This window comes from Equus przewalskii, chromosome 9, assembly GCF_037783145.1.
Source record: "Equus przewalskii isolate Varuska chromosome 9, EquPr2, whole genome shotgun sequence".
In the NCBI taxonomy this organism is placed as follows: domain Eukaryota; kingdom Metazoa; phylum Chordata; class Mammalia; order Perissodactyla; family Equidae; genus Equus; species Equus przewalskii.
Genome location: NC_091839.1, coordinates 24,668,594 through 24,696,382, shown reverse-complemented (window position 1 = coordinate 24,696,382; position 27,789 = coordinate 24,668,594). Strand labels below are relative to the sequence as shown.

At 43.2% G+C, this 27,789-nt stretch overlaps 1 protein-coding gene across 1 annotated transcript; it reads right to left on the bottom strand.

Annotated features, from left to right (window-relative positions):
- Positions 1 to 419: 419 nt before the first annotated feature.
- EDDM13 (epididymal protein 13) lies at positions 420 to 27,789 on the bottom strand. Its single transcript, XM_070558693.1, has 10 exons — positions 27,522 to 27,789; positions 24,966 to 24,992; positions 17,426 to 17,452; positions 14,540 to 14,593; positions 14,088 to 14,129; positions 10,140 to 10,166; positions 9,334 to 9,360; positions 4,152 to 4,276; positions 2,294 to 2,331; positions 420 to 749 (listed from the first exon to the last, which is right to left on the bottom strand). The coding sequence occupies exons 1-10, from the start codon at positions 27,604 to 27,606 to the stop codon at positions 725 to 727; spliced, it is 477 nt and encodes a 158-aa protein (XP_070414794.1). The 5' UTR covers positions 27,607 to 27,789; the 3' UTR covers positions 420 to 724.

Here is a 27,789-nt window from a genome sequence, read left to right as displayed (position 1 = left end):
CATAGGCAAATCCAACAAACAAGGAAGGGGAGCTGCTTTTATAGAGAAAAAGGGAGAGTACGGAGGGGCTGCTCTAAATGAAATTCCATTGGAGGAAAGTAGCGGGTCAGGGCAGCAATGGCTTCTCACTGGCCGGGCTGTTCCTAGGTGGGAGGAGAAGTCTTCCTTCAGTGGTGAAGTAGCTCTGCTTCCTCTCCAAGATGGAAGCCATCCCTCTTTTCCTGTCTGGTGTAATTGAGGATGTGTGATAGGGCACGAGAGCTCCCCCTACAGGTCTTCCTGACTCCAATTTAGTCAAAGTTTCTCTTATTAATTTCCATATAGAGTTGTTGCCAGAATAAGTGATATATACGATTCTTGGCACTCATCACCCCACACCCTGTTAATTCTTAATGTTAGGTGAATGGAAGAACAGAGAATTTAGCCATTTCAACAAGCCTACATTTTATTATAGAAACAGTGGGGAAGAGTTGAAAAAGGCCTGGAAACGAAGTTGTAGGAGAAACCCCTGCACATGGTCACTCAGCCACTCTCTGGGACCATCTTCTCCCGGCCCTCAAGAGGCCTTCCCACCATGCCCCTTGGCAGACAGGTGTTAGTCCTCAGAGGACCTGATTAATTATCCTCCAACTTGGCAGTCCAGGGAGCAGAGAGGTTTCTTGGGAGGTGACACTACCTGGGAGATGAGGACTTGTGAAGGTTGCGCTGAGATGGAGCCGGTTGGCTAGAAAGAACAGCAGGGATCATCTCTAAGGAAGGGAAGAAAGAAGAGAGACTTGTATTTGCACATTGATTTACATCTTCATGCATTCTCAAACTCCTTGCCTTGCCTTCTGCATGACCTGCCCTAAGCCCACCTCCTCCTTCTGTCACCTTAGACCACATTCCTCACTCACTATGTTCTGCTCGCTCTGTCCCTCCAACCCACCAGGCTGTTCCACCACCTGGAACAGTCTTCCCTAGGTTTGAGCTGGGCTGGCTCTTCCGCATCACTCAGCACAGATGTCTCCTCCTCAGAGAAGGGTTCTTCTGAACACCCAGTTGAACAAAGCTGTCCTCTCCAGTTCCTCTCTGGCACAGCACCCTGTCAGGCCTTCCAGGAAACTCATGTGATTGCTAGTTTACTCCCGCCCTCCCACTAAGGGGTGCACTCTGTGAGTGCAGGGACCTGCTCTGCCACAACCCAGCTGCATCCCCAGCCTAGCACACTGCAGCTGAATATATATGGCTTTCTCTGGGCACTAGAGTCCCAGGGATAGATCAGGCATACGTCTTGCTCCCAGAGGGGCCCATGGTCTAGGGCAAGAGTCTGCAAACTAGGGCCCAAGATCCGTTCCAGCCTCCACCCCTTTTTGTATTTTTTTAAAAATTGAGGTAAAATCCATATAATGTAAAATTCACTGTTTAACAATTTTAACTAATGCAGGATCCATCGTAGAGTAGATGCTCAATAAAAACTCGTTGAGTGAATTCCTCAATAAGTTAAGCATAGAATTAATCATATGACCCAGCAATTCCACTCTGAAGTGTGTACCCCAAAGAATTGGAAATAGGCATTCAAACAAAAATTTGCCCTCAAATGTTCATAGTATCACTAGTCAAAATAGTCAAAAAGTGGAAACAACTCAAATGTCCTTCAACTGATGAACGAATAAACAAAATGTGGCTTATCAATTCGATGGAATACTATTCAGCCATAAAAAAAGAATGAAGTACTGATCCATGCTACAACCCAGATGAACCTTAAAACTTTATACTAAGTGAATGAAGCCAGACACAAAAGGCCACATGGTGTATGATTCCATTTATATGAAATATCCAGAACAGGTAAATCCATAAAGAGAGAGAGTTGACTAGTGATTTCCAGGAGCTGGGAGGAGAGACTGCGTATGGGTATAGCGTTTCCCTTTGGGGTAATAAAAATTGTCTGTAGCTAGATAGTGATGAGGGTCACACAACATTGCGAATGTATTAAATGTCACTAATGGTATATTTTATGTTATGTGTATTTTGCCACAACTTAAAAAAATCCAACATAAAAACTTTTGAGAGAATTTGTAAATGAATTCCTCCAACTCTCCACATCCCCATCATTTGTAACGTTCTTTATTAGCCATGTCAAGCGGAGGCTTGAGATCCAGGGTGATGACCTTGGGACCTTTCATGTAATTCTGTGATTCTGTGATTGGAGTTTCCAGACCCACCTGGGGTTCACTACTCAAACACTAGACACTTGGGACCAAGCCCCCCCAGCCCAGCAGTGGTCCAAACCCCCTTCCCTACAGTAACATACCTGACGTCCACTTCTGTGTTGCAGTAGTGGCAGTAACACTTGGGAGGTTGACAAAGGGGTGAACCAGAAACAGAGAAAGAAAAGGTCGGGGTGAGGCAAGTCAACTTCCTTCCCTCCCTTTCCCCCCTCTCCTTCTTTCCTGCCCACCTCTCTCCTCCCTCCCTCCTGTTGTGAGTTACGGTGGTCTTACTGGTCTATTCAGCCTCACTTCTCACGGCATCCACGTTCTGCCGCATCTTCCAGCCAGTTCTCCCCATCCCCATATGTGACACCATCCTCTAACGTGGGGCTTCGCAACCTCGTCACTGCTGACATTTTAACCCGGATCATTCTTTGTTTAGGGGGCTGTCGTATACAATATAGGATGTTTAGCAGCATGCCCGGCCTCTTCCCACTAAATGCCAGTAGCACCCCCTCCCCAGTTGTGACAACCAAAAATGTCTCCAGACACTGCTGAGTGTCCCCTGTGTGACAAAGTCACTCCCATTTGAGAACCACTGGTCTAACCAAGGGCGCAAGCCAAGCCTGGGGCTCATCTCCTTGGTCTCTCCATTTCCTCATCTCTCACACCCGATCTGTTAGCCCTTCTCCTTGTAGAACTGCTCTCAGGTCCTCCTCGTCTCCACTACCGTCACCAAATTGTCCTGTGCAGCCCACCTGGGCCTCCTTCTCTCAGTCTCTCTGCTTCCACTCTTGCCTCAATCCCAATTACTGTCTGCATACAGCACCCAGAGCGATCCTTTCATGCCTCAGATCAGATTGCTCATGACAGCTGTCCCGGGGCAATTCTCAAGGCAGGCTCCGCCGTCCAATATCGCCTTCCAGGTAAAGCAGCCCACTGCCCTACACGCGCTGTGATACCCCCCTGATTTACTCCCTCTTCTGGGGCTCACTGCTTATTTTATTTCTGTCCCCCTGCTACTATCCCGTGAGCTCCGCAGGCCCAGGAACCCTGTGGGTTCTGTTCTCCTGAGTCTCCAGCATCTAGCATGGGGCCTGCTATGAGCATAAATATTTGAGGAGTGAATGCGTGGATGAATGAATCACACTGGCCATTTCAGGCAAGTAATGCTCCCATACCTCTACTCCCACACCTCTGCTCCCACGCTTCACTCTCGTACCTCTACTCCATGCCTATCCTCCCATGCCTCTACCCCTACACATCAACTCCCACGCCTCTCAGCTCACACCTCTACTCCATGCTCTACGCTCATGCCTCTCCTCCCACATCTCTACCCTCATGCCTCTACTCTCATGCACATGGTGTTTCCTTTCCTGGAATGCTTTTTCCCCTTCTCCCCTTCAATTGGCTAATTCTGTGCCAGATGTAGTGGAAGTGGCATCTCTTTCAGGAAGCCTTCCATGAGTCCATCCTTGCCCTGGGCTGGGATAAGAGCCACCATCTCCTCCAGTAACACAGCCCCAGAGGTTTGCGTGAGTCCCACTTGGTGATCTGAACATCGTTTTTGATGCCTGGCTCCCTTACAAAATTATGACCTACTTGAAGGTAACATTCATCAGCAGCTCCAGCAAAACAGTAAATAGTGGAAGGAGAGAGAGATGGGGGGAGAAAGGGAAGGAGGGAATGAATGAGTGGTAGTGTTTCAGAGGAATCTCTGGGGTTTGCTAATGTGGAAGGAAGTGGCTCCTATCCAAGCCTGAGGATGGAGGGAGGGTTAGAGAGGAGGGGGGAGAGAAAGGGAGAGAAAGGAAGGAAGGAGAGGGGTTTTATTAGAAAGGGGAGTCTTCTCTCCTACACCTTTACTTGGTTGGCACTTCCTTCCCTCCCGCGCTACCCTTCTCTCTCTGCTCCCACTCCCCTCCACCTCCCTCCTTAGGGAACAAGGTTTTCTCTTACCCAGTCTCCTTTATTGTAGGACACGAACAAGAAGGTGAACATCATGTAGGCGCATTTCAACAAGCTCCACTTGTTCTTTTTCCTGGGTGGTTTCTTGGGGGGGATGGTAGTGGGGGGGAGCTTAACTGGGAAGAACGGGATGGAAATGAAGGCATGCCCCTCCCTGTCTAAAGTTCCTGTCCTTCCTGAATCTCCATTCCCAGCATAGATCTCCCTTCTGAACTCCGCACTCACACCTCCACCTGCCTCCTGAATTGAAATTTTGGTTAATTGTGGTGGGTTCCCACACCTCTCTGCATCCCCAAGGCACCAGCCTCCTCAGCTCGCCTCTTGATCATCATTGTTTCAGCCACCTGGTCCACACTTCCTCTCCCTCAAACCATCTCCCACCAGGGCACCAGGAGGATCTTTCTAACCCCCAGATCTGACCATGTCACCTCATCGTTTCAGACCAAATGTGATACACGAATGTTGTTTTTACCTATCCAACATTCTTCCCTCTTCTTTTTTCATTTTGAATTTCTATGAACGTATTACGTACAAAAAATTCAAATTTTTACACACAAACTCTTAAAATTATGTACAAAATGGAGACCGGACTTGAAAATTCCCTGAGCTGACAAAAGCATTTAAGCCACAGAAGGTAACCTAAGTCTAGCTTATTTCATGAACATTATCGAAACTTAAGTTACTTCTTTTAAATGCCTCTGATCATCATAAAAGAAACTTGAGTCATCTTCCTAAAGTGGTAGAAGATGATCACTTTTAACTGATCCCACAGCTGTCTGGAAACCTCCGTTGTAATAACCAATCAGTGTGAAGGTTAAACAGCGTCCTCGTTTCCACCTTGGAAACCATCCGGGAGTCAGGCACCTGAGGTTGGTATCCGTTTTGAATCTTGAAAGCTCCCAGTTTGAGAACTGCTCTTATATGCACAATAAACTCTTACTTAATACTATTTTACTGATCTGGTGGTTTGAACTTCGCTATTTCTGGATTTTTGACAAACACACCTGTCTAAACAGACCTCAAATAAAAAAATAGAACATTATCAATGTAAAGGGTAATACAAATTGAAAAAGGAAAAAAAATTAATTTTCCCTGTCGAAAATTCTGGAATAGAACCCTGTCCCCTCTTCTTAGAGAATTTCCTTGAGAATATTTGTAGTTCTAAGTCCTTTCTCTGTCTCTTTGAAATGTATGCAAATCCTTCTTAAAAGCTACATACGCCTCCTGGCAGTTTCATAACGAGGGACGCCTTTCTCAAGGACCTTGGAGGCATCTCTTGAAATGTTAAACAGCCAGTTTAACTCTCTGTGGGCGGTCAGGAGCCTCACTTCTGTGGGCGTCTTTCTTCAAGTTACAAAACTACCTCCTGTCATAAATCTATGAGTTTATTTTCCTTTGGATAAAATCAATTAGCTAGCACAGATGGTCACCCCTATTGCCAGGTGAATTTAGGTTGAACTCTGTATAATAAATAGTGCTGTCGAGTCCTCTTACTGGAGGGCTGGTTAGTGTTTATCTTGAGAACGTGTATGTAACGGGTTGGACCCACCTGGCTATAGAAAAAGAGACTGCTTTCTGTCTTTGCAATCTCTTGAGCGGATTGCCTGTGATGCATATCAAATTCTGCTTTGACGCTGATTTAATAATAAAACTGTTTTCTCTCTCTCCTACCTTTGTGGAGAGGTTTTCTGGGTCAGAAGGAGATTTTGTTTTTAATCACATTTCACCTACACCAGCATAATATAACCCCCTCGGGTAGAACCTCCCAGTCAATGGTGTATCGTGAGTACACAATCATGTCTATAAAAATGAGAGTTTTCTTTCTTCCTTTGTGATCCTCGTGCCTTTTCATTCTTCTCCCTTCTCTGGGTAGGACTTGGGCTGGACAGAACATCCAGTACAGCGTGTGATAGGAATGGCAATAGCCAGAATCACTGATGAGCTCGAGGGAATGCTTCCAGTGTTTCAACACTAAGCAGATTATTCCTTGTAAGTTTTTGTAGACTCTCTTTATCATATTAGGACGTTCTCTCTATTCCTGATTTGCTGAGATTTTATTTTTTAATCATGAATGACTGTTGAATTTTACCATCTTCTTTTTCTGTGTCTATTCAGATGATAATATGATTTTTCTCCTTTTTATATCGATAAGGTGGGAATTACATACAGAGATTTTCATATATTAAACTATCTCTGCATTGCTGGAATAAACTCCACTTGGTCGTGACTTTTTAGAAAGTATATCACCGAGCTGGGTTTGTTAACATTTAGTCTAGGATTTTGCTTCTATGTTTGTGGGAAAGATTAACCTAAAATTCTTCCTTCTCTATAATATCTGTCAGATCTTTCATCAAGGTTATTCTGGCCTCCAAACGAGTTGGAAAATGCCTGTTTTTCATTTTATGGAAGATTTTGTGTGTAGGATTGGTGTGATTTATTCCTTAAATGTTTGGAAAAAAATCACCATGAAAGCCATTTGACCTTGGGAGATTTTTTTTTGTGGAAAGGTTATTTAATTTCAGATTAAGTTTCTTTAATAGGTAGAGGACTATTCAGAATTCTATAACCATTTATTTCACTTTTGGTAATTTGTGTTTTCCTAGGATTTTGTCCACATCATCTAAACTTTCCATTTTATTGGCATCAAGTTTTTCAAACTATCATCTTATTATTCTTTTAGTACCTGCAAGATCTATATGATTCTCCCCTCTTTTCTCCTGATATTGGTCATTTGTTTCTCCTCTAATTTTTTTTTCCTATCAGTAATGCTAGAGGTGAGTTAACTCTTTATCAATTTCAATGTCCCTCTTCATCTGTAGGAACACTTCTTGCCTTAGAACCTACCTTATCTGATGTTGGAATAACTTTGTCAGCTTCCTTTTAGTTAGCAGCTCATGGATATACTTTTTTATGATATAATTTCCATTATTTTTCTTTCAAATTTTCCGTGTCCTCATCTATAAGGTGTGTCTCTGGTAAGCAGTAAATAGTTGGGTTTCATTGGTTTTTATTTAGTCTAACACTCTTGGTTTTTATTTGGAATAACAGATCTATTGAAATTCAGAGACATTGCTGATGTAGCTGGGTTTACAAATATCATCTTACTCTTTATTTCTAGTTGATGCATTTCTATTACGATCACTTTTTCTTTCTTGCCTTCTTTCCTACTGGTCAAATATTTTCATTATTCCATTTGAAGTACATTAGCTTATACATTACATAGTCTTAAATCATTCCTTTAGTGGTTGACTTAGAGGTTCTAATATGTATCCTCGACTTATTAGGATTTAATATAAATTATGTCTTTTACCACGTCCTTGTACAAGGCCAGGAAATTAGAATGCTCTAACATATTGTACCCCAACCTGCCTTTTGTGTGTATCCTGCATTTTCTCTATATATTTAATTCACACTAGATATTAGTATTACTGTTTAATGCATTGAATGTTCATCTCTATTTAACCACATGTTTACTTTCACATTGTTTTGTATTCCGTCCTCATTTCCATGCTTCCACATGAGATCATTTCCTTTCTGCAGGAAGTTTCCTACAGTATTTCATTCATTCAAGTCTGCTGGCAACAAATCTGTCTTGATTTTTTTTTTCTGAAAGCCTCTATTTTCCTTCATTTTTAAAGGATTTTTTTGGTTAGGTGCAGAATTCTTGGTGAGCAGTTCTTTCAGCATTAAAAAAAAATCTCACTCCATCATCTTCTGGCTTTCATCACTTCTGTGGAAAGACAGCTGTCATTCTTCTTTGCTCTTTGGATGGTAAAGAATCTGTTATGGGTTGAATTGTGTCCCCCAAAAAGATTTGTCCAAGTCCTGACCCCCAGTACCTATGAATGTGACTTTATTTGGAAATAGGGTCTTTTCAGATGTAATCAAGTTAAGGTGAGGTCATACTGAATTAGAGTGGGCTCTAATCTCATGACTAGTATCCTTATAAAAAGAGGAAAATTTGGACACAGAACACACAGGCAGGAGGCCATGTAACGACGGAGGCAGAGACGGGAGTGATGTATCTGCAAGCCGGGAATGTCAAAGATTGCCAGCAAACACCAGAAACTAGGAGAAGGCGAGGAAGGCTTCTCCCTGGAGCCTCTGGAGGGAGCGTGACCCTGCCAATACCTTGGTTTCAGACTCATAGCCTCCAGACGGTGAGACAATGACTTTCTGTTGTTTTAAGCAACCCAGTTTACAGTAATGTTGTTATGGCAGTCCCAGGAAATACATCCAGTCTTTGTTGTTTTGGGGGGGAATGGGGTTAAGATGGGGTTTAATTTTTTCCTCTCTATCTGTGGTTTTCAGACATTTGTGGCAGCATTCCTAGAAGTGATTTCCTATATATTTGTTCCCCTTGGGGTTCTCAGAACGTTTAACATCTTCGCTGGATGGTTATTTTTATCAGATGCAAAATTCTTAGCCATTCACTCTTCAGATATTGTTTCAGCTTCACTCCCCCTTGCTTCTCCTTCTAAAATTCTACTTTCACCTACATCACAACTGTTCACTGTGTCTCATGTGTCTCTTGTGCTCGTGTCTGTATTTTCTACTCTTTTATTCATTGTGCTTCAGTTTGAATAAGTTCTCCTGACTTGTTTTCTAGCTCACTGATCGTGCTTTCTGCTGTGAAGCCCAGCTATTGAATTCTTAATTTCAGTCGTGTTTTCAATTCTAGAATTTCCATTTGATTAATTTTTTTTTTTTTTTTACAAATTATAGTTCTCTGGTGAAATTATTCATCTGTTTTTGTGAACTTAATAATTATAGCTATTTTAAAGTGCTTGTCTCCAATATCTGGGTCACCTGGTGGCTTACTTCTATTGTCTGGATTTCTTTCTCTTGGTTTCAGCCATACAGTCCTGTCACTCAGGGCTGGCCTGGTAATTTCCAGAGGGAAGAGAAGTTTCAGTGCTCAGCAGAAGAAGCGACTGGGAAAAACAAAATCGTTTTCCACTCATACTTCAGTATGTTGGGTCTCCTTGATACCAACGGGCAGTACAAAGGGGAGGGTGGTCTGAAGCTTTGGGTGCCCTTTAGAAGTGCATCTTCTCAGGTGCTGAAGCCCTGACCTGGTTCTTGAAATCTTCTCTTCTTAAGGCTTTCTCCTAACACAGACTGAAGGAACTCAGTGACCTCTAGATGGAAAAGGCATGAATCCACGACTCACCTTCTTCCTTGCAGCCATTTCTTTCTTCTAAAAATGAAGAAGGAGAAGGAGGAGGAAGAGGAAGATAGAAGAAAGGAAGAGTAGAAGGAAGGAGGAGAGAGGGAGGAATAACAAGGGGAAGAGGAGGAGGAGGAAAGAAAGGAAGAAGACGCATCATCAGTGAGTTATGAAATGGATGGACACCAAACTGTAAACAGTGCGTCTGACTGTGTCAGAGGAGGAGAGAAGAGACTATAACTGGCCTCCTTGCTGTACCCTTGATCCCAGGCACTCTCCTGCCTCATGGCCTTTGCACATTCTGTTCCCTCTGCCTGGAGCAAACTTTGCCCAGATGTACACATAACTGGCTCCCTCACTTCCTTCAAGTCTTTGCTCAAATGTCACTCTCCCTGGTCGCCCTTTAAAAACTCATCCACCTCTTCCACACTGCCTTTCCCTCTCCCTCACTCTATTATCTTCGTAGGGCTTAACATCCAACAGACTTTTAACCTAATTCTTTATTTATTTATCCTCTTTCCCCTCTCATTAGAATTCAAGTTCCATCTGGGCACAGATTTTTGTCTGGTCTGTTTCCTATTACATTCTCAACACCTAGAACAGGATTTAACAGTATTTGTTGGATGAATGAAAAACAAAGTTAAACATTTATGATGCTAATGATGATGATGATAGAGAGTGTGAAGCTTGATGATATCTAAAGTCTCTTCCAACATTAAAAAAAAAAAAAAGAAACTAATAGCTCTGTATTTCTGTGCACAGGAGCAAACACAGACAGAAGGTGGCACCAAACAGGAGTCTCCACTTACCGCTTAATGCCTGGAGGCTCATCAAACCTAAGGAAGACAACACACAAATTGAGTTGCAAACGGCAGTGTGATAAATGCCTCCAGATCCACAGGTCAACAAGCTCACCCCAAGCTGCCTCTCCTCTGAAGAGCCCTGCTGGATTCCCATTTTCTCATTGCCTCTCCCTTGGACATTGATTCATGTTGTACTATAACTATCTGTCTGTCTCCCCCATCAGACTATGATTTTACGTAGAAGTACAAGCAGATTAGATTCATCTTTGGGTTTCTACTCCCCTGCATGGTCCTGGCACATGAAAAATATTCTTGCCAAACAAGCTTCCCACCAAAATCCCAGGGCATGCGTAGACTGAGATATTTACCTAGGATCTCTGATGTCACCCGTCCAGAAGGAAATGTGGTCCGGGAGGCAAGACCATGGTCAGGGTCGCAGACAAAGTCCAGAATGTTGAGTCCAATGGGCCATGAGAGTTGAGACCATAGTAGGAAAAAAATCACTAGATCAGAAGGTGGGAGATTGGGAGCCAAGGAAAGCAGAGCCCAGGTGGGTTGTGGTAAGCAGTTAGGACTTAGGGCAGTGACCCGGGGGAGACCGTTGAAAGCCCCATTGTATGGGTCCGAGAGGAAATCTAGTGGCTTAAAGGACTTGCATTGGACCACAGTTGGGTTGGGAAGGCAGCCACCACTCCTCCATGTGTGGAGTGTCACCATGTTGCAGGCACCTTACACACTTCAGACAAATAATGCTTCCTTTGTGAAGAAGTTGTGGGAGATACATAACCTAATTCATGAAAGGTGCTGTTTCCAGTGCCTGGCGCCTGGGAAACTCTTAATGCATGTCAGTCATTGCAGTCACTGTCTCCATAATAAAGTTGCCCATATCCATGACTTGAGGAGGGGGTTGGTTCCCATAGGACACCCCACCTTTTTGAAGGAGAAGATAATACAGCTATTTTTTTTCCAGTCCCTGGGTTAAAAAAAAATTCTCTGAGAGATGATTCATGGTTAAGAATGGATCCCTTAGCAGAGATAAGAAAGGGAACAAGGCAGAGTGGGGGCAATTTGAAACAAAGATCTTACGCTTCAATACTGTTGAGATGCGAGCAGCAAGGAGGAGAAAATCCAGCGGGAGTTATCAGGCGCCGACAGAAGCAGAGAGGAAAGGATGAGAAAGCTGTTAATGCCTTCTTCCTAGCTTATCCCACCTGCTGGTTCTCAAAAGAGACCCTGCAAGGGAGGGAAATGGGAGCGTCTCCCAGATTTCATGGGATAGGTTGGGGGGGGAGGGTGATTCTAGATACTTCTACTACACTGGTCCCCTTTGGAGACATATTTATCCACATGGTTGGAATCCCCAGGTACCCAGTTTCCTTGAGGATTCATCCCCCAGAAATTAGGAGGATTATCAGAAGAGGATCCCCTTAACCCATTTGTGTCTCGTTATCTCATTTCTCTCCTGAGGAGTCAGAAGAGAGAAAGCTTGAGGAAAGTGTAAGAGGACCTCTTGGGTCCTCCTTATTCAGTAGAGCCTCCCAACATATACTCAAACTCAATACGTCTTTGTTTTCTGGGGCAGGTCCTTGGCTTTTGAGAATCTGATAAAATCTGGGGACCTTCTATGCATCTGAGCTCACATGCCCAGTCATACCTGCAGCCCAAGACCCACCCGCATCCCAGACACACCCTCGCGATTTTCCACGCAATCTCAGGGGGCGTGTGGACCCCTGAAGCTCATCCTGAGCCTTCTTCAGTGATGGGGGCAGTAGATTGAGACCTCTTTTAGCAGAAGGTTTCTCTCAACCCGGGTCCTAAATTAAGAAGAACAGTCCAAAGATTCCCTTCTCTTCCCTGTTTTCTCTTCTTCCCAGCATCTGAAAACATCAAAGTTAACCACAGAAAAGGAAAAATAACTTACTTTTCACTGGAGGGTGCAGCAGAACCGGAAGTCAGGGAGTCAACATGGAAAAGAGTGAGTGAGAGACTAAAATCAAATTAACTCCCACCCCCCCATACATTCCGTTATTCCTTTACTAAATACTCTTAAAATTATTTCTAACTTTTTATTGTGTAATAATTACAGATTCACAAAATATTATAAAAATAGTGCAGAGGAGTCCTGTGTACTCATCACCCAGCGTCCCCCAGTGGTGGCATCTTGCATAACCATAGCATGTTGTCAAAACCGGTACATTGACATTAACTAGACTGTAAACTTTACTCAAATTTCACTAGTTTTTTCATGAACTCATTTTTTTTGGTACTTTATTAAATATTTACCTATCTGTGGTCTTAGAGAGGCTATTTTAAAATAATAAAAACATAATTGCTTTGCTTTATAAATGAAATAGGGAGACTCCTACAGTCGCTGAGGGTGTCTAGGTTTAGAAGTTTCAAGCAATGACCCCAAACAGGTGGATACCACTGAGTCCCTGCCTCTCCAACTCAAGGGGAGAGTGGAAGCAGGAGTGGAGACTAAAGACTGGCGATTGAAGGGAAGCACCCCTTCCTTATTTGTCTATGCACATCGTAAATTACGATGGGCCCCACCTAAACAATCTGCCTGTTGAGTTGAAGTTGGTGGGTCCATATGTGCAGGTTTAGTGTGTACATGAATCATCACCTGGTAAGCCTGTTATAAACAGAGCCTCAAGCTCCACCCAGAAGTCGTGATTCCTTAGGTAGATCTGAGGTGGGATCTTAATTTTAAACAAAGACCCTGAGAGGCATTGCTCTGGCTCAGAGGTCAACAAACTTCTTTGTAAAGGGCCAGATAGTAACTATTTTAGGCTTTACAGGTCATAGGATCTCAGTCACAACTACTCAGCTCTGCCATTGTAGCATGAAAGTAGCCATGGATGATACATAAATGAATGGGTGTGGCTGGGTCTCAATAAAACTTTATTTACAAAAACAGGCAGTGGGCCAGGCTGTCGTTTGCCAGCTCCGGCTCTACTTCTGTCATTCCCAAACCATCTGAATCAAGTCACCTGAGAAACTTCGTGAAAGAACAGATTGCTAGACCCCACCCCTTGGCATTCTCAGGCAGAAGTTCTGGTTGGAACACAGAAATTCAGTAGTTTGTAAGTTTCTGATGATCAGCCGGTTCAGGGAACCACATCTTGTAACTCAGGCTCCATCCGTCTCACAGTGCCATTGTGAGAATTCAGTAATATAACAGAGGTACATGCTCCAATATTAATTCTCTTCAATTCCTTCCAATTAGCAAAATAACAAGCATTAGCAGTTGTAGGGGTCACTCTTTAAGAAACATTCGTGCAGCCGAACTGTGTGTTAAACATTTTTCTAGGTCATGGATGTAAACAATGGACAAGTCTTTGCCCTGGAGGGGCAGTAGAGAGGAAGACAGGGGTCCTTCTCCATCTCACCTGAGCTGGAGTGTATGTATGTACGTGTATCTGCAGAGGACATTGTAACACCATCTTTCTTCCTTGAAATTTCCCCTCCACTCTCTAAAGGGCACACCCCTTTCTCTCCCAAGAACCACCACTTTTCCTTCTGGAAGGATGAATGGGGTAAGCTCCTTCTCATTGGAGCAATTTATACACCAAATAAGAGAGACATAGTTTTGACTCAGGGATATGATGAAGCTGGCTCGCCAGAGACAATTGTTAAATTTTCAGGAATTTTGTGAGCCAGCTGTGAAACCACTAATAGCCTGAAATCAGCCAGGATTAAAGTACTTATACTGTGGAAATTGACAATTGCTCCAAATCAGGGCTCCCTTCTCCACCCCTCCCCCACAGAGGTGGTTGCTAACCATCTACCAGCACACCGCAGTAGAGATTCTTCAGTGGAGTCTATTTGTACTGATTATGCTCCTGATCCCAGGCCAATGGCTAAATGCCAGGGCCTAGACCAACCCTTCTTAGAAACTTTTAAAGGTGTTTCAAGACCCAGAGGGGGTTACAAGAATCTAATCTGAAGCACCCAAAGGACTGTCACAGTACTTACTTTCTTCTTCTGTCCTATCTGGAAGTGAGAATGCAGGCAGCCAGGTTCCAATGGAGGTGCAGAGGAGAGAGAGAAATCGGCATTAAGACTTGGGTCCCAGACACCACCAAGTAAGCGTCCCTGACCAGTCAGAAGAGAGCAGAGGCAGAAGTGCTACCGGAGATGAGGCAGATGAACACTCAGACTCCCTTATGCAGTCAGTCTTCCTCTCTAACGAATATTAATGGGGCACCTACGAGATGCGAGTTCTGGGGGACACATGGAAAGCAAAGCAGGCAAGGTCCCTGTGCTCAGGGAACATAATCCAGCCAGGTCTAGTCAGAGAAGCAGGCAATAAAAGAGTCATAAATTGGGTACAGGCGGGATGAGGGTTTCTGGGTAAACCTGCAGGGTGCAGCGGGAACCTATAAGGGGCGGTGGTTGCTGACCTTGTTGGGGTGCCGGGGAAGGCATCTTGGAGGAATGGTCGCTCTGTCTGAGACCTGAAAGATGAGTAAGGGTTAGCCGGGTGAAGACATCTAGAAGGGGAGAGAGAAAAGCATCCCAGGCAGAGGGAACAGCGTAGGCATGGTCCTGGTGGGAAGGAGTCCAGAGCGTTGGAAGGACTGAGGGATTGTGCCCACCGTGGGGACACAAAAGCAGAAGATGACGGTGGCACAGGAATGTCCAGAGCTAGATGACACAGAGCCATGCAGGTAATTGTAAAGTACTCAGATTTCATGCTGAGAACAACAGAGCATCGCTGAAAGGTTGGGACCTGTGTCCAATCCCAGCTCAGTGCCTTACCAGCTTTGGTAACTTACCCCACCTCTTTGTGCCCCAGTTTCCTCATCATAAAAGCAGAATTATAACAGGATGACCAACCATCCTTGTTTGCCTGGGACTGAGGGCGTTCCCAGGATGAGAGAGTTTTAATGCTAAAGCTGGGAATGTCGTGGGCAAATGGGGTCACTCTACATTGTCGTGGCATCTACCCCTCTCAGGGGGCTTATGGGGATTAAAGGAAACAATACAAGCAAAGCCTTGAAAACACACTGGAGTTTTTAAGGCGCCTAGTGAAATTTATGTTAGTTGCCGCTTTGTCTTGGAAGCTCTGCTTCTTTCCGGGCCTCAGTTTCCCCATCATTGAGTCAGATGATCTCCAGCCCCCTGAGCCTATGACTCTTGCCTCATCCACCCTCAACTCCAGGTTGACGGTTTTAGGTCTTAGGTTATTACGCCTAATAATGGCTACATTACATTGATCATTGGCTTCACAGCCACTTTACCTGCGGAATAAGAAGCACACTTTGCTTTTTATAAAATCCAACTGCCTTCCAAGGAGGGAGGTTCTCGTTCACAGAGGACTGACGTTTATGGGGTGGGTGGATTTTTGAGGGGTAGGAGTCAGAAAGAGCTGAATTATTCAGCTTGTCAGAAGGAGGAGGACTTGGAGCTCCACAGGCAACGTAGGGGGAAGGAAAGGGGAGAAGAGGAGGGAGAGAGCAGAGCTGCTGAGACAGAAGAAAGCCGTCTACTCAAGGCTGTGACTATTCTTGACATGCTAATCTTCATCAATTGTAGATCTGAGCAGATTTCTCATGGGAAGCGATGAAGGAGAGTTCTGCTTCCAGGTTAATGAGAAAACAGAGAAAGCATACAGTTGTTTAACAATCAGGTGGAGAGAATTGAGAATTATCTTCCAAGTAGCAGAAATTGTGGAGGACTTTGGACTCCAGAATCCATGGAATGGCGGGGTGTGGGGAGCTGAGCCAACTTTTACAGGCTCCCTCATACTTGAGTTTTTCATATATTTTAATTAACATCACAAGCACCCAGTGGAGTGCATATTACTAGCCCTACTTTGTGGGGAAATAAAACAGACTTGTCCCTGGTCACATATGCTGGTAAAGAATGGAGCTGGGTTGAAAGTCCAGGCACATGTGTTTCCAGAAGCCCAGCTCACGTTCCCTCTGCTGAGATCTCTGGATCCAGGCATCTCCTATGTAGTGGGATATGAAGCCTTGGTGATGGCTGAGAGGATCTCAGGCGGACACAGATTGGGTCCCAACTCCCACATGGTGGGAAAGTTATTCCCTTTACAGTTCTCTTCAGACCAGAGGGAAAGTCTCAAAATGATGCTAACTTGTCTATAACACCTCTCTAAGGCTCACTAATCTTCTTTTCTACCAAAGAGAGAGCAGCCTTCAGATGAAGAGTCTCAGCAGAAACCAGTATTGCATCATAGTTGACTAACATTTTATTTTCTTTATATTTATTATTATAGTTGTCTTCTCCTTATAACAAACTGGCTTTCCACCAACTCAAGTGGTATAAAGTTTCTTTTTCAAGCTTATCTATGTGAGTGAAAACTGAGTCCATTTAAAGAAAAATAAAAATGATTGTATTGGTAGCACATAGATGTGGCAGGAACTCCTACTGATCGATCTCTGTCTCTGTGAAAAGTGGGGACCCATTTTGTTCAGCCATCCCATCCTCGAAAGTCATAAACTTAGGTAATACCCTGTGTTGTTGAAGGTGTGGGGAAATGAGCATTCTTGTAGCCTGTTTACAGGACTGTAAATTTGTTAAACCTCTGTCCAAATTTAAAATGCTTATGCCCTTTGACGCAGCTATCTCCCTTTTAAGAATTTATCTTACAGATAGGTATACGCAAAAATGAGAAATGCAACGATTGTACAGGGATGTTCGTTGTAGCGTTGTTTGCAATGGCGTAAAAACAGACTGAGACAAAACTGAATTCAAAATAAATTAGAGAAAAATGGAACATCCATGAATAGGAGACTCATTAACTTATATGAGTATGCATGAAATATTATTCAGGTATTTGAAAGAAGGAGGTAAAGTTCCATTGCTGAAATGCATAATATTTTTAACTCAAAAAGTTGAGGATATGCGTGACTATTTCTTGTGAGAATATGCAAGAGACTAGTAATGGCGTCTGTTTCCAGACAGTAAAACTGGGGATGGGACGAAGAGGAAGATTTTGGCTGTCATTTTATGTTTCCTCAACTTTTCCCATGTGCATATACTATTTTTATAACTTAAATAATCTACAGCATAATAATTATTAGGTAAAATTCTGGCTGTAATGTAATACAGTGATAGAGATTTCTGTTACCTCAAAACTCAAAGAAACCAAAGAGGATCTGATACTATGTGAAAGGTTCTTCCAAAGTAAATCAAGAAAAAATAAATGAAATAAAATATTTATTTTAAGTCAAAAAGTAAAGACAGAAATGACTGCCTAAGTCTGCTTTAGCTTGTAGACAAGAGAAAAGAAACACCAGGAAGGATGCAGTCCTCACACTTACCATCCGGGGACAACCTGCTCATCATACCTGAAGAGGAAGAAGACATACCACGTGACGTGTAAATGCAGCAGAAAGAAATATTCCTAATTGACGGATGTCCCAGTTCCACAGATTTGACAAACTCTCTCGTTAGGGCAGTATGGCCACAATTTTTCAGGCATGATTTAGGGTTCCCTCAATATTCCCACCATCCCTTTTCCAAGCCCCATCATCACCAGTGGGCATGACTTGTCTCTAATCTAATTTAATTCTTGTTTATTTGTCTCTGCTCTCCACCAGCCTCTGAGTTCCTAAAGAGTGAGCATATCTGATCCATCTTTGTGTTTCCATCACCAAGCACATATTAGATGCTCAGAAATTCTTGCTCAAAGTTTCCCCGCCAAAGTTCACAGTCTAAGGGCACCAGAGATGTGGTAAGGTGTTTACCTAGGATTCCTGATGGCAACCCATCCAGAAGAAGAGCCAGCATGGTGGTCACGGACGCAGATGTGGCACCAAATGGTGGGATCACAGAGATGAAGCCATGAGTAGAAAACCAAAAACAAGATCAGATGTTGGGAGCTGGGAACAGGCTGGGAAGTAGAGTCCACAACGGGTTGTGGTGAGCAGTTGGGGACTAAAGTACAGAACCCTGTGAGATTATTGGGATCCCCTTTGCATTTGGTGTTGGGAAAAGCTTAAGTGAGCTGGGAAACCTCATGGACCATTCTTCAGTCATGCGAGGAAGAGAGGAAGGAACGACGCTTTACTGACTCTAGAAAGAGGTGCAAAACTCTTCACTCCTACTGACCTCACACTAACCATGTCAGATGAGAGAGCTGTCTCCCTGTTGCCTATGAGGAGAGCCGAAGCTCCAAGAAGTTACATAATTTGCCGTGAGTGAAAGGGCAAGAATTCAGACTCAGATCTCTCCGACCCTGTAAACCTTCCATTTCTTCATCCTTAAAATAGAATATTAATACCCATCATAAGGTTGGGATTAGGCTTCCTACAAACTGAGGAATTCTACTAAGTCAGTTAGTGGAAATTCCTTTATTTATGTAGCTCACAAAACCATCCTCCACATCACTTAAAGTCATCGGGTAATAAATCTAACTTGTCACTGGGAATATTGATGTGGAGGCTAAATGGCTGATATCCGGGCTGTACATTTTACTAACTGGGTGATCTTGGGCTGGTCACTGAACTCTCCATGCCTCTGAAAAATGCAGACATTATCTCTCATTTGGAGCTGTGGTGATAACGAAGGAAGACAATGCATATGGAGTACTTAGCCTAATTCCTGGCCAAAGGTAAACATTCAGTAAATGTTATAAATAGTAATATGAGGTAAGTAATAATAATAGTTATTATTATTATCATCATTGCATCCTTACTTAGGGATGATTGGTGTATGTGTGCATGTGTGTATAGTGGAAGGGGTGGTTAGAAGAAGAGAGAACTGTTGAACCTGGTTTTCTTTTCTTTCTTTTTTTTTTTTGCTGAGGAAGATTAGTCCTGAGCTAACATCTGTTGCCAATCTTCCTCTTTCTGTATGTGAGCCACCACGACAGCATGTTGACTGACAGACGAGTAGTGTAGGTCTGCTCCCAGGAACCAAACCTGGGCCACTGAAGTGGAGCACACCGAACTTAACCACTAGGACACCAGGTCTGGCCTGAACCTGAGTTGAAAGGTGTTTCACATCTGTGACTTGCATTTGACTGCATGAAGTAGGCACACAGAAGTGGACAAGTTTGTCCAACCAGGAAGGGGCAGACGGGCTCTGAATACAGGATGACTAATGCTGAGCCACTACCGTTTTTGTGGGTCATTATCTCACTTCTTGACTTAGCCTCCTACCTCCCCAACTTGCAAACTCAATCATAAAGCTGTGATCTCATTTCACTAAACTTGTTCCAGATTGCCATCTGTTACGAAATGAATGTGTCCCCCCAAACTTCATACGTGGAAGTCCTATGTGATGGTATTTTGAGGTGGGGCCTTCCGGAAGTAATCAGATTTAGATGAGGTCATGAGGGTGGGGTTCCATAATGGGAGTAGCATCCTATATAAGAAGAAGAAGAGAGACCACAGCTCTCTCTCCCCACCATGTGAGGACACAGCAAGAAGGTAGCCGTCTACAAGCCAAATAGTGGGCCCTCACCAGGAACTGAATCTGCTGACATCTTAATCTTGGACTTCCAGCCTCCAGAACTGTGAGAAATAAATGTCTGTTGTTTAAGCCCCTGGTCTGTGGTGTTTTGATATAGCAGCCCAAACCTACTAAGGCACCATCTATAGGAATTATTGAATACAGAGATCGTGGTGGCTTTTTCTACCTGATCTCAGAAAGCGGAGATGGAAATCAATGTGTTTGTCCAAATATGAGATCTCACGTAGACCTGAATTTAGCTTTCTGACCTGATGACTTTCCTTTAGTCATATGTGAACCACGAAAATGCACTGAATTTCTGGGCAACTGCTTTTTTGCGGGGGGTGAGGGGGGCAATGCTTTGTTTTCGTCAAGATATTCCAGTACTTGATTTTTTACATTTCTAAATTAGAAGCTTGGCTCTAGGCAGCCAGGAGCAGAAAGACCCCATTGAAGTTCTACAGAAATTATCTCTGTTGGACAAAGGCAATCAGAACCAAAAGAGAGAGAGATGGAATGAGAGTCTTACCTTTCAGCACTGTTGACATGCAAGCAGCAGGAAGGAGAGGGCCAATGGTGGCCGGTGGAGATCATTTTCCCAATAAAGATTCAGAGAAAATACGGAATGAAATTAAGTTATCCTTTGTACCTCATTGCATCCCATAGGTCCCAAGATAGGATAGGGAACCAGAATGAGAAGCCATGACCCGTTCTAAGAGCCCTGGACCCCTTTGGAGACACGTGTGTCCTAGAAGTCAAGAAACCCCAGGGATACCTGTTGCCTGGGGCATCCACCCCTCCCTGCACCTGAGTTTAGGGAGGTTGGCAGATGGAGGGTGTCCATAACAACCAATTGTCATCTCCATTTCTCAACTGGAGACCAGGGTGGTTAATACTTGGAAAAGAGGGAGGTTTTATCCACTCTGCACCATATTTTTCCCATCTAAAATCTACCAATGAATACACACAATCCAACCCAATCCAGTTGTACATTTTAGAGAAGAAGGTAACTGATCCAACTGAAAATCTGATCCAAGCTATGAAGTCCATATTCCCAGAAAACCACACAAGTTCTGTCTCTCATGTACCCAGTTTTACACGAGATTACAGAGGCTCGTTGACCTCCCCAAAGTCCAACCAGTTGTCCCCAGGGATCCGCAGATTCTGGGTTCAGAGCCCATGCTCAAATTGAGAGCATGTCTCTGAGCTGCCCCTGGTTGAACATGATGGTCAGCACTTTCTCCTCTCCCTCTCGCCCCTTCCTTCTCTGGGTTGGAGAGCTTCCTAGTCATGTAGGGAGAAGGAAGTAGGACTTACATTTGACTGGAAGAGGCAACAGAACCAGGAGTCAGTGAATTGACATGGAAAAGAAAAGCAAGAAAGAGAGCAGGATTAATACTGATATTATCCACATCGGTTAATTTCCACGCGCATTTCTTTATTCCTTCATCTCCCTGCCTATTGTTATACAGGGAGGGGTTTCATGAGAGGCTATTTTTATGTAGTTTGTCATATATGATTAGACAAGGACCAAACAGCTTGGTAACACTGTATTGGCAAGGCTATTGGGAATCCTTCTTTAACATTACAGCTTTATAAACGAATCCTACAGATAGATTATACATATATATATAAAAAATTGTATAATATGTTTGTATAATACATTATATTAATTACATATTATATAATAATTATTAATTGTATAATTAATTTAATTGTGCATAATATAATGTAATATATATCTGTAGGATTCCCTTCTGAAACTGTATGTATGTATATATATATGTATCCCACTGTGTGATATTATATAAGATTATTTTTCTCTGAAACACTGTATGAAATTGTGAACTATTGGAAACAGCCTGAATGCCCATCAACAGTGACTGGTGAAATAAATTATGGACGTCTACACAAGAAATATTATGCAGCCATTAAGAAAAAGCTTGAGGATGCTCTTTATAGACTGACATGCGGTGATCTTTGAGATGTATTGTTAGGTGAAAAAAGCAAGATGCATGCAGAACAGTGTGTCTAATGTGCTGCCTTTTGTGTAAAAATAGAAACAGGAAGACTATGACTATATCATTACACATTTGCTTCTACTTGCATAAACCATCTATCTCTGGGAGGTTCTGTAAGAAACAGGAAATATTGGGGGCATTTGGGGAGGGGAAAGGGTGAACAGCCTGGGAAAGAAATTTTTTACAGTATAAATTTGAGAACATTTGAATTTTGAACCTTAGAAATCTTATTTTAATTGAAAATAAAATATTTTCAATTAAAATAACATATTGTAAATTAAGTATTTAATTATTAACTTAAATACTATTAGATGTTAATGTAATTGGTATTTTAAATTATTAATTTAAATATTAATAAAACAGTAATTTAACATGAAAATAATATTTTTAATTAAAACAGCACAATATTTTAAATTAAAACAAAAATGCGTGAATCGTGAGATGTTTGCATTCATCAAGGTTTAATGTGTTCATTTTTTTGAGGTGTGCAGCAGAGTGGTCTGATATATTTGTATCTACTGCAAAATGACTAACACAATAAAATTAGTTAACACATCCCTCACCTCACATAGTTTGAAATTTTTTTTTTAAGATCTTTCACTTTTTGAATACAGGAGGGAGCTAGCACAGGCTAGCTTTTTAGGTATAAATATTCCAAAGCCTTTTCTGAGGGCATTTTGATTTACCTGGTCTGGGGTGGGGAGTAAATATTTAAAAAGCTTCCCAAGTCATTGTGAAGAAGCGTGAGGATCCAGAGCTCTGGCCATCTCAGACCCCACCTGGCACATTTACTATTGTGAGAATTAAATGTCGTAAAACATTTTAAATTCATGGGTCACGTACGTGCTTGATTAACATTGGTTCCCTTCTCTCCTTTCAATCTGAAGTAATAACATTGACTTACATTTGCACGGCGCTTTTGTATTTTACAAAGCCCTTCCCATCTATTTAGCCCTATGGGACACTGGGACTTTCCCTAGGCTGTGGGAATAAGCAGATCCCTAAAATACAGTCCCTGCCTTCTAGGAACTTAGTCTTGGAGTCCAGTAAGGGTGGGAGAGAGAGAGATCCTTTCTCCTCCCATCCGACACGGAACAGCAGCTCTCAGCTGTCCGTGCACCATTGGGGGTCCCTGAGACAGGAGGGGGTCTGTGTGCTCCTCCCTTTCCTAACTCCTTATCTGTATGAGACTGGATTGTCATCATTTGCTTCATCCAGAACAACATATCACAACAAATTGAATGTAGAAGCATAAATGAGAATCCAGCTGTTTTTTATAATTAAACCAGGCATTGAAGAGATTTGCAAAAAAGTAAAATAATAACTCCCTTCTCACTAAACAGTTTTTGGTTTGGAAAAAATAGTAGTTTCATTAAAGTATTTTATTTGTGTTAATGTGCAATGTGTTTATTATCACTATTTTTTAAATGAAGTAATAAATATTTGAATAACAGCTTTATGGAGATATAATTCATTCAACATACAAGTCACGCATTTCAGTGGTTTCTACTATGTCACAAAGTTGTACAACCACCACCACATCAATTTTAGGACATTTCATCACCCCCAAAAAGAAACTATGGCGCCCTCAGCCATCACTCCTCTACTCCCTCAGCCCCACCCCACAGCCCCTGGGGGCCACTGATCTATATTCTGCCTCTACGGATTTGCCTATTCTGGATATTTCCTATAAATGGAACAAGATAACACGTGGTCCTTTGTGACTGGTGTCTTTCGCTTGGCATGTTTTCCAGGTTCATCCACGTTGCAGCTCGTGTCAGTACTTCATTTCCCTTTGTAGCTGAATAATATTCCTTTGTGTGGATATGCCGCACTTCGTTTATCTATTCATCAATTGATAGAGATTTGGGTTGTTTCCACTTTTTGAAACAATTTATGAAAAATGCTGGTGTGAACATTTGTGTATAGGTTTTGGTGTGGACTTATGCTTTCAATTCTCTTGGGTAAGACTGAAATTGCTGGGTCATATGGTAATTCGATGTTCAACATTTTGAAGAACTATCACACTGTTTTCCAAATCAGCTGAACCATTTTACCCTCCCACCAACTACTGTTCCAATTGCTCCATACCTCATCAACACTTGTTATCATCTGTCCTTTTTTTTTTTGCAGGGAAATAGTCGCCCTGAGCTAACATCTGTTGCCAATCTTCCTTTTTTTCCTCCCCACAGCCCCACTGCATGATTGTGTATCTTAGTTGTAAGTCGTTCTAGTTCCTCCCTGTGAGCTACTGCCACAGCGTGGCAACTGACATGCAGGTGGTATGGTTCTGCACCTGGGAAATGAACCCGGGCCACCCGAGTGGTAAGTGCAGAACTTTAACCCCTAGGCCGTCAGGGCTGTCTTTCATCTGTCTTTTTGGTCATAGCCATCCTAGTGGGTGTGAAGTGGGATCTCATTGAGATTTGATTTGTGTTTTCCTGATTGCTAAAGATGTTGAGAATCTTTTCATGTGCTTTTTGCTTTATTTGTATAAATAAATATTTTAAAATTAAAAATTTTTAAATTTCTACTAAGATAAACATCAATAGAAATAACCTACATTTTTTAAAAAAAAGCTCTTTGTGGGGCCTGCTCTGTGGCTGAGTGGTTCAAGTTCTACATGCTCCACTTTGGTGGCCCAGGTTCACAGGTTCGGATCCTGGGTGCAGACTTACTCCACTCGTCAGCCATGCTGTGGAGGCATCTCACATACAAAGTGGAGGAAGATTGGCATGGATGTTAGCTCAGGGCTAATCTTCCTCAAGCAAAAAAAAAGAGGATTGGCAATGGATGTTAGTTCAGGGGGAATCTCCCTCACACACACTAAAAAGAGGGGCGCCAGCCCAGCAGCATAGTGGTTAATTTCATGTGCTCTGCTTCAGCGGCCCCAGGGTTCACAGGTTTGGATCCCAGGTCCAGACCTAGCACCGCTCATCAAGCTACACTGTGGTGGCATCTCACATAAAATAGAGGAAGATTGTCATAGATGTTAGCTCAGTGACAATCTTCCTCAAGCAAAAAGAGGAAGATTGGCAGCAGATGTTAACTCAGGGCCAATCTTAATCACCGAAAAAAAAAGTCTCTTTGGGGTCCTCAAAATTTTAAGAGTGTGTAAGGGTCCTAAGACTATAAAGTTTGAGAACCACCAGCTAGAGTGAGTATGGGTCATGCCAGGGTGTTACTCTAGTGGAAATATCACCACCATTCTTCTTCCTGATAAGAGTTCTCCATTAGCCTATTAAAGCTCCCTTCCCCAGACAAAAGGATGAAGGAGGGGGCAGCTCTTTCGGTCCCACCTTTCCCCAGAATTTCCTCAGGGGTCTTATGATTTAAATGAATCTGTAAGGAGCTAGCCATGGGAATATAAACTTGGGGTTTTCACAGTTCTTACTTTTTTCTTCAATTGCGACTGGAGGCAAAAGTGTCAGCCATCAGATCCCAACAGGAGCAGGAAGCAGGCAGCAGGGAGAGAATTCAGCATTAGACTCAGATCATGGCAATGACTGAGGAGATCAGAGCTGGAAGTGTCATTGGAGATCAGCTAACTCACCCACTGTTTGTAGTGATAGATCTACTAGGGTCCATCCATCTATCCATCTGTCCATCCATCCATCCTCCAGCCATTCATCCATCCACCCACCCACCCATCCATTTATCCATCCATCCATCCATCCATCACTCACCCAACCAACATTCATTTGGCACATACTCTGGTCACTGGCCTATGCTTGATGTTGGGTATGCAGATGAATTAGACTCAATCCCCACTCTGGCATTTGCAAGACTGTGTGGGAAGAGAGATGCTGGTATAGGAGTAAACAAGACATCCCACACCCTACTATCACGGAATTTGTGACCTATACATGTCTTGAACATTTTACAGGCTGTCCAAACTTAGCGTGTCCAAAAAGTCACCACCCTCCCACCCATCAAAAACCAATCCGTTATTTTTTGTTAACAAAATAAATATCCATGAGTTCACATTGATAAACATAAATCTTGAGTAAACAAATAGAGCAGAAGCCTCAGCTCTTCCTTACAGAAGAATTCCAACCAATACATGTAAAAGGAATAAGAGAAATAGAAAATCACCACTGTGCAAGCACTACAGGAATCCTTTCTGCAGGCGAGATTCACAGACTGATGCTAAAACTGGTGGGTAAACAATTGAGGAGAAACAGGATATTTGCATGGTCTCCAAGTACCTCCCTCAGGATATTTATTAATGAAAATGAGGAAAATAGAAACTGAACAGTAGAGAACTCCAGCAGACACCACCTTCTAAGTGATGAGACACAGCAACCTCACGTAATCCCGGGCAAAATGCCCGGAGAAGGGTGTAGCACCACCTCTGGGGTTCTCCTGCAAAGATGCACCACCTCAATGTAATTGTGAGAAAATGTCAGACAAACTCAAATCGAGAGACATTCTGCAGAATATACAACCAGGAAAGATTGACGGACTTCGGTCTCAAGTTCTAAGGACTAATCACCAGAGTAAGGAGTTGTGACCGGATCCTCAACCAGAAAAAGGATGTTCATGGAAAAACTAGTGAAACTCTCATAACGTCTATAATTTAGTTAGCCTTTTTTTGCTGATGTTAAGGTCTTGGTTTTGATCACTGTACAACAGTTAGGTAAGACTGCAACATTAAGGGAAATTGGGAACTTGACTATTTTTGTGACTTTTCTGTAAGTTTAAAATTACTTCAAAATGAAATTTGAAACATCGGCGGCTCTACAGAACTTTGTCATCTCAGTTAAGGGAAGCCTTGATCATCTGGTTCCAAAACAGAAAAAAATTATGAGTCTTTCTCCACTCCTCTCTTTCCCTCCATCGCTCAGTCCTGCGAACTCTTTCTCCTAAATGCCTCTTCACCTTCCACTTATCTTACCTCCCCAGATGATGGCAGTGATCTCCTGACTGGTGTTCTTGCTTCTGCTCTGGTTCCTGCCCAATCTATTCTTCACCCAAAGGCAAGACTGATTGTCTAACTACACACACACACACACCTCTGAATATCACACTCCCTTGCTGAAAACCCTTTAACATCTTCCTTTTGCATTTATGAATATTCAAAATCCCTGATAAGACCCACAAGACCCTGTGTGTTCTGGCTTCTGCCTCCTCTCTATTCTTACTTGTAACAATCCCCACCTGCTATGCCCCTCACCCTGTCCAACGTGCTGCAGATACACTGGCTTCTCTCAGACCCATGAAGGGACCCAGTGCCTTCCTGTCCCAGGACCTTTGCACGTGCAACTCCCCCACCCAAATTTGTCTCCCCTAACGATTTCACTGGCTAGCTCCTACTTCTCATCAGGGTCTTGCCTCAAACATCACTTCTCCAGGGAGGCCTTCTCTAAATCGCCACACTAGGATGTGTTTATTTGTGTGACCTGATAATTCCATGAAGATGGGACCGTGTCTGTCTTTTTCAGCCACTGCATTCCCAGCATCAAGCACATGGGACAAACCAGGAACTCAATGTCAGCTTTGGACAAGACTCAAGTCCTCTTCACAATATATGGTGTCTTTCTATTATAAGGATCTGGGGTCTCTCTAGAAATCTTTCTCCTAATAATGTTGACCTCCAGGCACCATACAAACACAGCAGTCCTTACATTGGTGATTCTTCGGATGACCATTGGCCAGATGAGGACAGTGAGGCTTACAGAGGAAATGTCTCCCCCCAAAGTCACAAAGAGTCCATGAGAATATCAGGATGCAGACACGTGTCTGTCTCCCAAGGCAGAGGCTCCGGTACCCAGGACTCACACCCCCACCATCTCCACCAAGAGAAAGGAGATGAGAATGTCCAAACCTGAAGCAAGAAGGAGTCTGGTTAGACTTCCGGAGGCCCTATCTGAAGCCAGCCAACAGGAGCCTCCCCATCATCAGAAGTGGAGGGGGCACCAGCAGTGGGTGCGGTCATTACCTTCCCGGGGGATACAGGCTTCTGCCAGGCCCAGGAAGAGCAGAATCAGCAGCGACATCTTCAGAAACAGCTCCAATCTGCCCATAGTGGGGCCGGATAGTCTCCTTCCAGGACAAACAGGACTCAGCTCATCCACTGTTCTCCCAAACTCCAAGGGCCCAGCCAACTGCCCACACGTGTCCTCCAGCTGGCCTGGAGGCTGGCAGGTGCCCAGGCCTGTGCCCACGCCACCAGGTGCTGACACAGGAACTACTTCTTCCCGCCTGCA